General features: G+C 35.8%; 1 protein-coding gene across 1 annotated transcript in view; it reads right to left on the reverse strand.

Moving 5' to 3' along the window:
- Nucleotides 1-16368, reverse strand: part of NELL1 (neural EGFL like 1) — a 295005-nt gene that overhangs the window by 113969 nt on the left and 164668 nt on the right. Inside the window, exon 14 of the mRNA XM_050711117.1 lies at nucleotides 3275-3397. Coding sequence (XP_050567074.1) covers nucleotides 3275-3397 — 123 coding nt within the window. The remainder of the gene's footprint in view (nucleotides 1-3274; nucleotides 3398-16368) is intronic.

Consider the following 16368-nt stretch of genomic DNA (forward strand, 5'->3'; position numbering starts at 1 on the left):
ATTTGCTAACGGCGATGGCACAGCATTGAAATTGCCATTTCATCTCAACTCAGCCTCTTTTTTTCCCCGATCTATCAGCAAAATTTCAGTATCTGTCTGAGATGCTAAAGCCCACTTCTTACAGTGAAATTGGGAACACATGCACACCCATAGGAAAAGTCTCATTTTCCTCTACTGTTTTATACGATCTCACTGCCTACGTTTTGGTACCTATGTATTTATAAAAATTTGCTTGTGTTCATTTTCACTTCTCTTTCCGTTTCAATGTCACTTAAACTATAGCTGTATCTATTTTAAAGCAGAAGAGCATTTGGTATTAGACTATGCCCTTTTCTACCGCTTTCCTCGTGACAGTTTCCACATCTAGTTTGACAAAATCCACTTCTTAATTACACAGACTAGTCTACAACTTTTACAGAAAAGCACAGAATTCTTCCTCCTTTATTTTTCTACTCAAGAAAGGAGACAGCCTGATTCTAGAGATTTTTTAGTTACTTGCTTTCCTCTTCTTTTTCTTTGCTTTTATTTCTAAATCAACAGCAATCATAATATTCACGTTCAGATTATTTGTCATTTTTATTTCTCCACACTTTCCACAAAAATTGCAGATGTCACAAATTTGCCTGCCAGAGTAATTTCATCGTATTTACCAGTATTTCACCATGCAATTTCATTTAAATGTGCATACATTTCCTAAAACACAAATACCAGTATTTTGTTTTCTTATGAAGACATTATCAAAGTACTAGTCAGTGAAGTCAAAGAACAGCATTATTCTGATTTTATAACGTCATGAAAACAATGATATTAAATATATTGTACAATCAGGCAGAAAAGCAAATCCTATTCTTGATCATAACATTACTATTCCATTTTCAGTGTTGCTGGACAATATTAATAAGATTTCTTACGGAACTACAGAGATATTACTTCAGTAGCAGTTGAAACAACCATTTTGTGCACGTAAATGTCTGTAATGTAAACCCTTACAGGTGGTTAAAGGAGAACATTGATGTTTATCAACTTCAGATGGTATTATACTAAACTTATCACCTTGTCTCATATCATTTAAAAAAAATATATATATATATGTTGCTTGAAGATGAAGCCCCACAATTACCAAAAGACAACATAAACTGTTTATAGCTGTCCTGCTGTATCCAGACCTCTTTCCTTGTGCCAAGTCTAGCACTTGTGTGAGGAAACTGATGCGATGGGTAACTGGTAATTCTTCTGTTGTCACTTCTTTTTTTAGCCATGTTTCACTTACAACATATTGCCCTTAAACCCAACAAAAGAGAGGCAGTACTGGTGTCCCTGGGGTTACCACGGGTAGAATGGAAATGTTCCTTAGATTAGCTGCCCAAACTGTAAAAACCTCAAGTGACCACAGAACCACAGGCTGAGACGCTCAGACCACTTCTTTATGTGGAGTTTTACCATTTACTAAAACACAACAGCATTCTAATATTATCTGCTTTACAGTACTAACTATTCCAATGTAATGACAGACTATTCTCATCCCTAGTGAATATAATAATTAGACTGCAAGCCACTTTCCTATAATCTCCAGTTTTCCCCTCAATTTATACTTGCTAGTCAGAATGTAAGAACTCACTGTGTCCTCTATTTCCATGTATAACTGTCTCAGAAAGGCAACCATAAGAACATTTTCTTGTGCAAAAACAAACAAAAAGTATTTTTAACCACAAATCAGAGTTCAACAAAATTTTGAGGATAAAAACTTCATTGCATTTTTCCAGTGTAATTTCATTACTTCAACATTACTGGATTAATGACCATGAAGCAGGAGTTTTACTTTGAATTTTTGGCACATTAAACCTAACATCAGGTGTGCAAATGAAGAAAACCACTGTGAAAACATGTTTTGTATGAACTAATTCAAACATCCCTGTTTCACAGAAGAATGATTAAGGGTTCATCTTGTTATATTATCCTCAGAAAAAAAAAAAATATCACAGTTGAACACAGCCAGGCTGTTTACTCAGACTTTTCTGAAAACATTTGTGTATGGTGTAATTTGCATTTATTGTAATAGCGTAAAAGGTACTAGAATGAATTTCTCCCCCGTATCACCTGAGGAGGTGACAGAACCGCAATATGGATGGAAGGTTTAACTTGGCCATCATTTTCATAACCTTTTTGTGATCCTTGTTAAATCACTGCAAATCATTTTGCAGTTTTAAATACAGCAATGCTGTCGTGCAGATGGACAGTACCCAAAGACAGTCAGATCTAAAAGCAATCTTCAAAAAAAAAAATCTTTAAAAAAAAAAAAAAACTTAACAGCTGACAGGCTAACCTTCCTGAAGGTCTTTAGCTTGAAACAAGAATGATATGAATCTTTGTACTCTTTTAGGGGATTCCTTGGCCAATTTACAACATTCTAAAAATTAATATCCAGTGTCTTGTGCCTACAGACTAAGTACAGAATTTTCTCAATTTCAGTAACTGTCATCTCAAAAATGTAAAAGTTAGTTTTCCTGTAATTGCAATTCTATTTAGAGAGTCAGAAATTATGCAGCACCAGACATGGCAAATTAATAAATAAATAGCTTTTCATGAGACAAGGTAATTCATAAATACAGAAGTAGAACTCATGAAGCACCTTCATGACACAGCCCTCTCTAAGCCAACTGGTCAATATATTCACTGCTCTGTCTTTATAAAACATCATTGTTTGTCCTTCTCCACAGAAACAAGCCCCCCAAAGTTCCTAAATCAATGACCTATCACCTCACAGAAAGCATAGCTGATGCTAGGTATTTCTTGTTTACATCACAGAGAAAACTTCAAAATAAACATTTAAAGGTAAGGTTCAAAAAAAAAAGTATCCTATTGTGAGTAGTCAAAACACAGCAATATTATGTTAAAATATGAGTTGATTACCCTAATTTAAAACACACCTGATTAAATTTTCAATGCTAAAGGTGATAGCACATACTATCTACAATTACCAAAGCAATGAACATTAATTTTAAGCTGAAAGATAGTAGCTCAAATGACAGTATTCAATGGCAGTAAATGGAAAGTCCTTTTCTCCTAGCATTCCAGAAATACTTCCTTATTGCTCAGAAGTTATGCACAGATCAATTCCCATCATCTCCATGCATACTTCAGTTGCCAGATGATAAATCAGACAGTGGATTGTTGACAGAATCCAGCCATCACAAGTTAGTGGAATGTAGGGGACTGTCAGAAAATATTAATAGAGTCTGCCACTTTCACGTTGTTTCTAGAGTAACAGACTTACCTCGGCAGATGGTCCCATTCCCCACATATCCAGGTTTGCAGGTACAGCTGTGTCCCCTGACAGTGTTAGTACAGATTGCATTCTCATCACAGTTATGCTGTCCGCTGCCGCATTCATCATGCTCTACAAGTGGAAAAAAAATATACGAGACAGTGAGCTTTTCAGTTTGATGATGTGGCATTTGAAAACCAAGTGGAGTAACAAGGTTGGCACTATGGCTGAATGCTAGAAGTCTGGTCTGGGAGTCATCTATGGCTCTGCTTCAATTACAAGACTCAGCATGTGCATGATGATTATTTATGTTCAAAAATAGTAAAAAAAAAAAAAAAAAAAAAAAAGAATCAGCGAGGAGGCAAAGCACAAATAAGACCAAAAAAAAAAAAAAACGAAGAAGATTATCATAGAAGAGTATCTACTGTGAAGACTAACCCATACATTGCTGTCCGTCACTAAACAGCAATAAGCAAATACAAGGGAAGTGAACAAAGGAAATGGGACTATCAACACACTCTTTATAGAAGGCACAATTCAGTTGTCACAGCCACTAGCTCTAATGCAAGCTGAGCTGAATCTTTCTCTAATAATGCATAACAACATTTAATATCTTTAGAGCACCATTCCTACCACTGGATCTCAACGAGACTTCCAGACATATGGGCCATATTTTACTTTCATCCAGCAACTGTAACTGCTGCCTCTGAGCCTAATTTGCTGCAGCTCTTGCACTTTACTCTCCTGTTTTATTTTGTTGTAGTAAGGCATCAGTTAGAGGTGGTGACCTACCTGACCCTGAAGTTTCTTGCTTCTTCCTCCAATTACTGGGAGCTTCCTTTACGCAGTTGGATTGCAAAAAGAAAACCTGAATGTTTTACACCTTTGCGCTGTGGATTTACAGCTTTGTTCAGCAGAATAAAGAGAATGCAGTCAAATTTCTTCAGGTCATGCAAAGGGTTTCGACAATAGACCTAATCATAAATGTCAATCTGGAATCCTTCTTGGTAATCTTCATTTATGCAAGTGCAATCATCTGGCTAACATCCATATACTCAGAGGTAAATGGCATTTCTGTCTGGAACCAAAGATAAGCTTAAATATACGAGTAAATATGGGGTGCTCAAAGGATCACGGGCTAAATTTAGCCTTTTATAGACCAGAAAGAAGCAGTGCCTCTAAAACATGAGGAAAATACTCATTTTTACTTACTCTGAAGTGAACCCCTTTGGAAGAGCCCCTTCATTAACAGCAAGACCAAAGGCTTCTCCAGCCTTACATTAACCTTTGTATTGCCCTCACTTTTCCGTATCACAGGATGACAGTCAATTTCAAGGTAAATCAAGACATATATAGATTTGAATGGTAGATTCCAAGGAACGCTCCAAACCAAATAACCAAACCAATATCAAAGAAACACCCTTGATAACTGTTTGCAGAACATATATCTGACATGCTTGCTTTTTTTTTTCCCCCCAAATATATTTGACAGGTAAATGATATGGATTGCCATCATTTTCTCTTAAAGAGCATCAAAGCAATATGTCACTCACTCCCTGTTTGCTTTTAGCAAGAAACTCTCATACGCACACAGTCATACATGCCTGGCTTTTGCTGATAAATTTAGGCTTACATTTATACTTGTTAGTTTGTGTTGATCCCTGGCTTTGTTCAGTAATTCAGTCGAGCTCCTTTCTAATTTTCAGATGCCTCCGATATTCTGAGTTTTAGGCTTCTTCAGGGCTGTTTGTTCACTCCTTCATCTCTTAAGAAACCCTACCCTAACCTGATTCGTGCCACTCCTGGTCTCATGGTGCTCAGACTGCTGCGTCAGACACAAGTATCAAGCTACCCTCCAAGAAGTGCTTAGCAGGCAGTTGAAATTGAATGTTACTTTCTTTTAAAAGGCAGGCTTTCTCCATGGTCTCTTCCTCCTCTTACTACTTTTACTAGTCATTGCCTTTAGAGTTTGTGTTGGTAATTCAAACTACAATGAGAGGGCCTTCGTGATAAGCTCATATATACAGAATATTTCTACTCAATTGCCAAAACTACTTGATTACCTTCTCAGCACTTCAAATGTAAACAAACGATTTCTCAGAGGTAACATTTGTGCTTTGCCAAAATACAAAAGAGATTATACTCTGTTGTGTTGTTCCAGGACTTTGACAAAGTAAACAATTCTATTTACCACTCCTGCACATGTACAGATGCTAGCAACGTTGAAAGATTTAGCACTGACAAAGTTGCGTTCATACAGCTGTGCCTAAAACAGAGGTCAGTTTTTCTAGGCAGATATAAGTTTGAAGAGATAGCAACAGAGCTAACCATGGGAATATGCTCTTCATCAGAGATCCTGATATTCTTAGCACAAAAAGGACTAAGAGACCTTCATCTGCATGAGGAATCCCAAGATTGTTTGGCTGCTATGATGGGAACTTTAAATGAAATTTTCCCTGGTGTAGGGATGTCTATAGATGACGTTACTCCAGTCCTAATAAGAATGAGAAAGCATTGATTTTCTGTCAACCTACAAAAATCTTTTATTCCAAATGGAAAAATCCCTCAGATTCTGTCAGTAGCGAGTTATTTTTGGTTTTCTTCTCCCTCACAAGATAGCACCCTTTGGAACACCTGGTATTCACATAGCAAAGTGAGGGTGGAAGGTGGACTCGTGTTTTGTGTAATCTTAAAGGAGATTATGACTGATTTGCAAAGAATATCACTTTCCAAAATCTCCCATTCAAGCGCTGATCAGAGAGAATGTGCTTTTCCTTTAACATTACAGTTAAAGCTACCTAAATAGATACCAAAGTATGGAAGGAAAAAACGCTGAAAAACAAATGGAAGGGAGTGACAAACAGTACCATTCCAACAAAGGAGAGCTGAGACAAAAACTTCAAGTCATATCTTATTTTGACAATTTCACTTTCAGCTGAAAATAAGCAGCACAAGAAATGGGATTCTAATTTTTGGAGGTCTTTAAAAGACGTTTAGATTTAGAGCTTAGTGATATGGTTTAGTGGAGGACTTGTTAGTGTTAGGTCAGAGGTTGGATTCAGTGATCTTGGAGGTCTATTCCAACCTGGATGATTCTGTGATTCTGTATGTACGTACGTATATATATAAACATGCTGCTATGGAATGACAGCTCAGGAATGAAACTGTCATCATAAATTTGACTGAATTCATCTATCTCCATGTGACTTTTGTTACTATTATGTAACACAACAGGAGATTGTGATCAAAGACAAGAAGAACTGGCAGGCTTACTGAGAAGGTCACTGCAGTAGGATGAAGTTCCCAGGACCCATGCTCATTCCCCTGGATTATTAATATCCATTTCAAATAATAGGTAGTATTTCAGAAGAATAGTTAAATTACAACACTATTCTTTGCTTACAGACAATTTAGTTTATTTACAAAATCTCTGCAAACTGTCTTCAGTATTAGTATTTCTGTTACTTAAATATTCTGGTGATTGCCACCTATATTCTGTGCTTTGTCTGGGGTAAAGCCAAAGGATTATTTATTTTTTATGCCTCTATTTCCCTGTATTAAATGAGACTATTACAAGATTCTATACATTTTTTTAGTATTTGTCCTTCTTTTGAAATCCTCAAATGTTAAAGACCTTAGATTAAAAATATATATATATATCAATCTCCTATAGTAAAAACAAACAAAAATCAAATACCAACTGCCGGTTTTCCTTCTGCTTAATTCTTTTTTCCTAGAAGCAGAAGGGGGTTATGAAAAGACAAATTATCTCTGAAGCTTCAGATCACATTCTTGACTCCTAGCTACCAGACTACAACCACAGCTAGCAAACTACATGTCTAAGCCTAGTATTTTATTTCTAGACCAAAACTTTGTCACATTTCCAAAAGGTTCCACGGACTTTTCCAAAATCCTTAAGAGCCCGTGTTTTCAAAGTTTATATTTGAACTAGGCCAGCTTGTGAAGCAACGAACAACAAGTTCATTCTTCTTCCAAGCTTTATGAAGAAGGCCATTTGCCTCCATAAGCACTTGAAAGATGACTGGTAAGAAATCAGTCATCTTTTTTTACAATAATATCTCTGCTGCCTCTGTTGTATGACTGTAGAATTATGGCATGTATCAAGTGCGGGTGCATTCTATGCATACATTAACCAAGGTGTCAGTTTTGAGGAAGACTTTTAAAACAAAATCTCTACAGAAAACTTGTATTTGAAAAAGCTGTCATTGGACAGTTAAAAAAAACACGCTAACTACTTGCCTCAAAAAAATGAAATTGCATCAGCTCGAACACAAGTCCACTCTGACAGCACTATGGATCTGGGGACACTAATGTTTATACATTGGTATTGTTGCATGATGGTGCATGCGCAGCTGTTAAAGATAAGCATTGTAGTTATCTCTGCTTTGTTCACAGACAACCTAATAAAATAAGTTTATCTTGATGAATTGAATACCCAGGAACTGTCTGACAGAATTTGTTTCAATCTTACATGGTCTTACAAAGATAACAATCACATAAAAAGCAAAGTTAATCCACCAGAAAATAGTTTCAAGTAGACAGTTAGTCGCATATCTTATTATGAAGCAGCAATGCATCCTACAAATTGCAGAAAACCTCCTTATTCTAAATACCAGGCTGGTGTGTATGCACGTTGACATTAGGGTGCACACAGTACCTCCTTTTTCCTGAAATGCCAGAGGAGAAACTAGTTTGAGTGCAATGGGAAAACACAGACCACTTCCTGCGAAAGTCTCAGTAATGTAACTGAATAGGAAACTACTGAAAAAAGCCCAGTTACCGGAGTGCCACAGAGAGCTGTGACCACTCTGCATCCCCCTGTACTGGTGTTGTATGTTCAAAGCAGACTGACCCTGCCCAAGCAAACAGGACACCAACACCAACACCAGCAGCCAGCATTTACTGTGCACATAAGTAGAAGGCAACAGCATGTAGCAGGAGACCACAAACACAACTGAACTCCATATCTGTAAATAAAGCATTCACTATAAAAGGTCAAACCTCTACTAATAGCTATCTTAGCTACACCTTAACCAACACCAGAATAATCGATCATGATGCATCTCAGCTGTGATGCCACTAGTTTAAATTTTAAACAAACCTTCAACTTTCTTCAAAACACAGGTAACTACTAAGGCTAGTGAAGTTAAAGCATCTGCAGGCTGTAGAAGCTTGTGCTTTGGTGTACCTCGGACAAGCATGCATTCCAGCTGCTGCCCATTAATATGTAACACTGTTGACAGCTGATCACTTCAGTGTGAAGTATGAATAGGAATAGTCCAACAAGGACAAAAAAGTCAGCAATTCTGTATTCCTGTCAAATGTTCCATATCCCCGTTTTTCTAGCCCAATCTTACTGAGGAATCATGAAACTACTTTTGTTTAGTGTTAGTTTAAAAAATATATATATACACACCTCTGTTCTGGGCTAAAATGAGCTGCAAGAATGCAGCAGGAAACACACTAGGGAGAGAGGAGTACCATGCAAAGATTTTTGCTGCCTGTGGTACTGTGTCCTGCACAAAGCCATCCAAACCATATTGCAAAATTGTTTGCAAGTCAAAAACCACTACATAAAAATAATTCAGAACACATACAAATAAAAAAAAGGATTTGCCATACATTTATAAATACAGATGCACAAATGCATGAATTTATAACTAAACAGTTAGAGGTAAACACTATTTTTCTCCATGTGTGTACATGAAATACAGTACTTGTGAAAGGTTCTAGGCAGCTCTGACAATTAGCATCAGAAGAACAGTCGGTAATAAAAAATGGCATATTGCTGTACTCTTGTAGTGTGTGTTTGTTTTTTTTTTTTAGGTAATATAAATATCCACATTTTTACTGAAGAAATATTTTCAATAATTTTTTTATATTAATTCTACATGAGAAAGATAGCCTCTACTTATGTACTGGGCATACATTTTTAAAAATGCATTCTTCAGAGGTACAACATAGTTTCTAGGATGTTTCTGCTTTCCCTTGCTGAAAGAAACAACACCAATAGGCTTACTGGATTTGTATGGGCTCTGAAGGTAGAATCTACCTGGATTGTGCTTTTTTTTTTCTTCCTGTACATGCTTGGGAAAAAAAATCAAATATTTGGGTTGTTATTCAATTTGTACAGAAAACAGAAATAGAAAAAATTCTAATAGAAAATTAGAACCACAGTTTGAAAATTTATACACATGGTAAAGCTAAGAGCCTTTTAGATAAGAGTTCTAAGTAACTGTAACATGGGGATAGCTTTCCCTTGCACAGTTCAAAAGTCCATAATGGTTTTCCAACATATAATTTCTAAAAGGTAAAAAGGTATATCTGATACAGGATTTACTTTTCAGAAAAAGTGTGTTTACTTGATTTTTTTTTTTAATAAGAATGTCCTTCTAAAAAGGACAGACACTTGAATGCAATTACTAAAGACATATCCCATTGAGTGGTCCTTCACCATAGCCACTCTCACTTCGTGTTACAAGAAAAGGTCCCAGTTTAAACCATCTGAGATAGATAGGAACATTTTATATTGTGGTGATTTCCTTCCATTAGTTCCCCAGACCTTCATTCTTTAACAAAAAAACATTCATCGTTGGAAAACATTGTGCATAGATGCTATTTCTATTTATTCTTATTTTTGCAACATTGAAAAGAAATCTAAGTTGATCTCTAAATTGAGAGATGAAAATCTGCTTCTGGGGTATGTAAGCGCAAATGCAACAAACTTTGCTGTATGCCAGAGGTATACAACAGAGACACAACTCAGTTCAAGAACAGCAATGTCATCAGATGCTGCCACTGTTTATTAATACAGAGACCATTTGTATAGAATATGTCCTAATGTAAAAATAATTAGCTGCCAAGCAACACGTAAGCAATGGCCTTTGAAAACTTGAAAAGGAGAAAGCCATCTCTCCGAATACTTTTAAAAGAGCAAGCAACACTTTGTTGCATGGCATTATGATTCAAATGTCTATTTAATTATTAAGGCTTTAAAAATGAGAGATGAAAAATTTTGAATTTGAGAAGAACTGGGGACTTAGAGGAATAAGGACTTCAGCTCATAAGAAGTTCTGATGAAATAAAAGGATAGCTTTGAAATAGACTGAATAAAAGGAAACTTGACTGTGAACACACAGGAAGACCCTCCCCTAGAAAACCAGGGCAATTAGAAACATGATTCATATGTCAAACAACGTATGTGCAATAAATTACATTGCAGATAAGATGGTGAAAGACTATTGTGCTACCTGTGAAAGACTATATAGCTACCTGTGAATCCTGACAACTCTAAAAAAAAAAAATCTGTATTTTTGCCTACCCATGAGAATTATAGAAGCAAACTAAGGCTGATCTATGTCCATTCTGAACATCAGTCATACAAGCTCACCCTGTTCATTGCCACAAAGAAACAGGCGACACAGGACTCAGAACAACAACAAAATCTTCTTTACCATAAGGATGTACTGCAAGTTTACCCTTACGAGCAGTAAAACATACAAAAGTACTTGCAGAGATATCAGATTTGCAGTTCTTTTAGTAAGAAACTAAAATGCCGTTGTAATTTAAGACACGATGAACAGCTTCTGGTGTTTAACACCAAATTATTTAGACTGCCTTTTAAAAGAGTAGACATATGCTACCCTTGGGTAATTAGGAAGAAATAGTGAGATTTAATTTGAATATAAAATTCTGAATGTGCATGCATTTGCCTGTCTGAATAATGCCTCTTGAATGTTTACTTTTGAGTAATAAACTAAATTACTTCCTTTGGTTTCCTGGCACCTCATTAGATTTTGGTCACAATTGCCTATATACAATTAAGTTTATAAAAGAAACTACTAATATAAGCCATGCTGATGCTTTTTATTCAGTTTTGTTCTAATTTAGTCTAATAAAGCAGCCTACCTAGTACTGTTTAGAAACCAGTGTAACAAAATAATAAGATCCATGTTCTCTAACTGGTATTCAGAGACAATCACTGAGATTGGTCTGACAATTTCCTCTTCATCAACTTCAATTATTAGTTGGTTTAGTTCAGATTTTTAACTCCACAATGAAATCTTCTTCGTAATCATGTATTCAAAGATTATAAACAAAACCAATGTAATCTGATTCATACACTTAATGTTTATCATAACTAACATGATAAGGATATATCTAGGGGAATATGGACTAAAACTACTGTCTCATCCTAAAGAAGTTAGTGTGCAAACATGGGAAATAACAACACCTGTACATCAGTTTGTATGATTTCAACATCCAGTGGGTGATGTCTTTACAGCACATGCCTCCTGCTCTGAGATATTCAGACTTCCTTATTTTCCCCTCAGCAAGAAGCAGAAAGCAGAAATAAACATGAAGGTTTATGTTCTGTTCCAGTATATAGACTTCACTGTTCATTGCCATATGTTGGCTTTTCTGATGAACCTTATTCCTTAGAAACCCACCATTTCCACTTTTATCTTATATACATAGACAGAAGTAAGAAGAACCCAGTATGACAAAAAGATGTACTGTAAAAGAAGAGGACAAGTTTTTCCAGAAAGAGTTGTAGTACATAGAACGTCTCATAAACCAATGCTTTTCATAAGGAGCTTTCCCACCCTTTTACACAACCTTGATTTAATATACAGAAACCTAATATATGAAGTGCACCGAGATGTGTATATTTAATACTAAAGCTTGCCACCAAACTTTGAGTCCAATCACAGAGACAGGAATCGAATTCAATTCAGATCAGATCTAGCGAAGAAACTAATTACAAGATTTTGGAGAGGACTGCATATTACAGATTTAGAGATGCAAACAAAAAATAAATAAATAAATAAACTACGTTACAGCAGAAGCCCCACTCTATAGGAGGGAAAAAAAATTAAAGCTCTTTAGTTATCTTTAGGCTTCAAAGATGTTACAACTTCATACTACCAGAAGAACGAACTCTTTTGCAACTGCTCTCGCTGAACAAAGTGCTGTATATCCATAAGACTCAGAGTCTTCAGCTTCACAGCACTGAGGATGAACTCCACAGAGATCAGAACATCTTTCAGAACCTAAACCAAGTAGTAGGGATTGCCTAGTTTCAATCTTAAAGATTCGGAGTAATTCCTAACTTTAATGGTAATAGAGTGCATAGGAGCTCCCTTTCCAGTACTACCGCATAGATTGAATCCTTCATGTAAACTTTTGCACAGGGTGAAGGGAACATACAGAGCATTGGTAACAAAACATGGTGCAATATATATCACGTTTTCTTGAAGACTAAGCAATATTAATGAAATGATCAAGCCAAAGTCACAATGGAAATAGAAATAGTTATTTTGATAACAAAGCTATCAAAAACGTAATACTCTACACGTGATAGAGATGTGGAGTTGTAGAGAAAAGAACTATACCCTCAACTATGAGATCCAAAACATCTTAAAGGTCTTTCTCTGTATTGGATTTATGATCAATTTATGCACTGTATGTCTAGAGTTCTGCAGTTACCAGGTCTACATGCCAGTCTCAAACTCTCTTTTTTTGTAGCTGACACCTTCTATGATCTCCAGCCAGATCCCAAATGGTGAACGTGATTTTTACAATTGACATCTGTGGACTTGGGAGCTATACCCATAAAGACAAACATCTCAGGACCAGACCCACAATCTGTGTATATTGGTTTGTATTTTTGCAAACCATTAACTAAATGGTTTTGTAAACCATTATTCCAAATTTCTCAGAGTAGCTATTGCTTTTCTTGACACAATTATGAGAGAATTTCATACAGAGAGCAACTAAAGCCTTGGAACTCATTATTATGTACCATGCAGAAAGAAAGCCAACTATACAGTTCCAGCTAGACTGGAGCCGTGAATCACTAATGTTGACAGCGGAAGTGGAAAGAACAATTCTGTGAAGTTCTCAGCTTCTCTAAATCATAGGACATTCACTTAGAAAAATAAAGAACACACAACACCAGAACCTGAAACTGTCGAGAAGTTGCCACTGCCAAATTTACAGTTTGCAGAAGAGATGCCTGTTACCATTAGATCTTAAGATCCGGTTTTATTTTGCCTCTGTTTTACTATAAGCTGAGTACAGAGCAAATACCTGCTTTTTGTGTCAAAAAAAAAAAAAAAAGAAACCCTAAAGCAATATAGTACTGATTTATTTATATAGCAATATAACAATCTAAAAAGAAAGGATGCTTTTTATCCATAAAATTGTGAAAGATACATATTATATGAAGCTGGTATCTTTCAGGTATTTTCAGTTCAACAATAGTTGCAAGCTTTGTTTTGCAGAACTCTCAATATCACTAATACAAAACATATCCGATTGACCTTTGAATGCAATTTTTAGTCAACATTTCATCATAGCTTAATGAATTTATATTGGCAAAATGAGTTCAAAAGAGTTTTTATTTCAGCACTCTGAAAATGTGCTTTAACTTCGACATTTAAAAAAATTACAAAATGCAATACAATGCCCATTTCAAACTTGCACAAAAGTGTATTAGAGCGATTGCAATATATTAATGTGGAACTGTTCATAAATGTAACTGCAAGTATGACAGAAGTGTCAATCTGCTCATACAAGAACAGAACATCACAGTTAAGGTTTTGTAGCAGAGTTCAAGTATACTGAGGACAGGACGCCTATTATTTCTTTACACCTATTAGAGATGCAATAAAAAGGCTTGCAGTGTTGGAGCATGTATTACAGGGGATATGAAAGTTACAGAGACTCAGACTTACTTTTCTCAACTTTCCATTTAAAAAGTTAGAGTCAAACTGTTAGGCGCCCCCATAGACTTAGCATCTTTGTATTTCATGTACAAGTTTCTAATCAAACAAATTCTGCAAAAGTGACAGAGACCAGTATATTTTCAAATTTTGACAAATTAGGGATGGAATGTTGTTTCTTACTGAAGCAAATAGAACATGGATCTAGCTGCAGCACACCCAACTACCTCAGGGAGTGTGGACTAAGATTATTAAAAATGCATGTGTAGAAACAGTATTCAGGCATCGAAGTTACTAAAAACTTTTCTGAGAACCTAACTTGTGTCAATGTGTTTAACTAGGACAAATAGGTTCTCAGTACTTGAAAGAAAAAAAAATAGTAGTAATCCTATTTATGTCACTCTTTGGTATTAGTCTTCAGTTTACTCCTTTGGCCTCACAAAAATACCACAGAATTAGTAAATGGAAGGAAGTGATCAAATAATTTTACCCCTTGAAGAGTGCAACTTCAGCATTACATTTATTCTCAACAAAGAATCAATTCGGATTTGTAAGCAGAAACAGCAACTAGTGAATCATCATTTCCTAAGGCACTTATGTTTTTCCCTGGAGATATTCTACAATAATAGTGATCATGCTAGACCATACTTGTCTTATGAGATCTGACAAGATCACAACCTGAGTTTCTTTGGCTGCAACTATGCCTTCTTCTAACAGCAAAACACTATGCAGTGTGAAGATGCCACTGCTGAGACAAAAGATAGATCAAACAGAATGCACATGCTGTCCATTGCTCAGGCTTTCACAACTAACTACAGGATAATGACAGTACAACTTTATTTTGCACTTTCAACACTTCAGTAAAAAAAAAAAAAATAATTTAATAAAAATTACTTAGACATGCAAACATCTCTATTAGACTAAATGAAAAAAAAAAAGATTGATTGAGGTTTATTCAAAGAGGGAATTCTTCTCTAAGAGACTTCTACTCCAAATGTATGAAAAAGTCACTAGCAGTCACAGCAAAGTGACAGCAAATGGTATGTATTATTATACAAGTAAATCAGGAATTTAAGTACAGGATTATGCAGAGAGCTGATGATATAAGAAAGGTGTCTCCTCCACGAAAATTTAGCACAGAATTTTAGGGAGGATAGAGGCAGTAACCTCACATCATCAAACACCATGGTAAGCACTGCAGAAATACACCAGAGATTCAAAGCAAGGGTCTCGAGGATACGAAGTCACATACATTTTTTCTGGCTCCCTTTTCAGCATTAACCAGCAGCTGACTCACTAAGAATTACCCAAGGCCTCTCTGCTGCAGGTGGTAGGATACTGCACACAGCCTTTGGCAAACCATGAAGTAATTAGGAAGAGAAGCAAAACACCATGCAAGGAACATCTTCAAAAATCAGTTTATAGAAGGCACAATGAAATTCCATGCTCAGCTTGAGTACCTAATACTAACAAAACCAGTCCATACAAATATGCATCCAAGAAGACCTAGGAAGTGAGATTAAATGACCACAAACAATGAAGGAAGCATAAAACTTCATGATTGGGGTAAGAAAATGTGAGACAAAGTCGAACAAAAGAGAGAAGATGAGAATCAAGCAATGGTGAACCTGGAAACTGCCTTTCGCTTCCAACAAAAAGCAACATCAACATCTGTATAGCTAGAGATTTTAAATAAGCATCGAGGACACCCAAATAAATAAATAAGAAATAAGAATAAAGGCATACCCTTTTTGTTTATTTGCTTTTTTTTTTTTTTTTTTTTTTTTAGTATTATCCATATCTTCCATGTTTTTATAGTTTTTATACTATAGAATAATATCACAAGGAAAATCTAATTTATTTATTTTTTCTCAGTGTTTTGTTTTGTTTTTCAGGAAAGCAAACATCTATCTCTTCCATAATGTTGCTAGGTCTACAGAGCAAGTTGGCTGAAGAAGCATGTATTTTCTGACAATCCTGTACTTTTCTGTTCATTGCTGTTTTTAAAAAGCAACAAAAAAGAGTATTTTAATTTGAGTCAAAACCTGTGTCAGAAAGAAATTTTCCCTCTAATATCATGGTGAAATACCAACACAGGAACTTCTTTTGCTCCATGCTATGGAAAAATTTGAAGTTCAGCATGTATCAAAGGCCTACACTTATACCTTAAATTCCTTTTTCTGTCTGAATGATGCCCCTTTACTCTTCAGGACTGCCTGAAAGCACATGCCCTGAGCATCAAGTATTTCAAATCCTCTCTATTTTACGTTATTTCCCCAATACTGTACCATCTATCCTTTGACCTGACCCTCTGTGCCCCACATTTTCTTTAACAAACCCTTCCCTCTAGTGGGC

This window comes from Cygnus atratus, chromosome 5 (genome assembly GCF_013377495.2).
Source record: "Cygnus atratus isolate AKBS03 ecotype Queensland, Australia chromosome 5, CAtr_DNAZoo_HiC_assembly, whole genome shotgun sequence".
NCBI classification, from domain to species: Eukaryota; Metazoa; Chordata; class Aves; order Anseriformes; family Anatidae; genus Cygnus; species Cygnus atratus.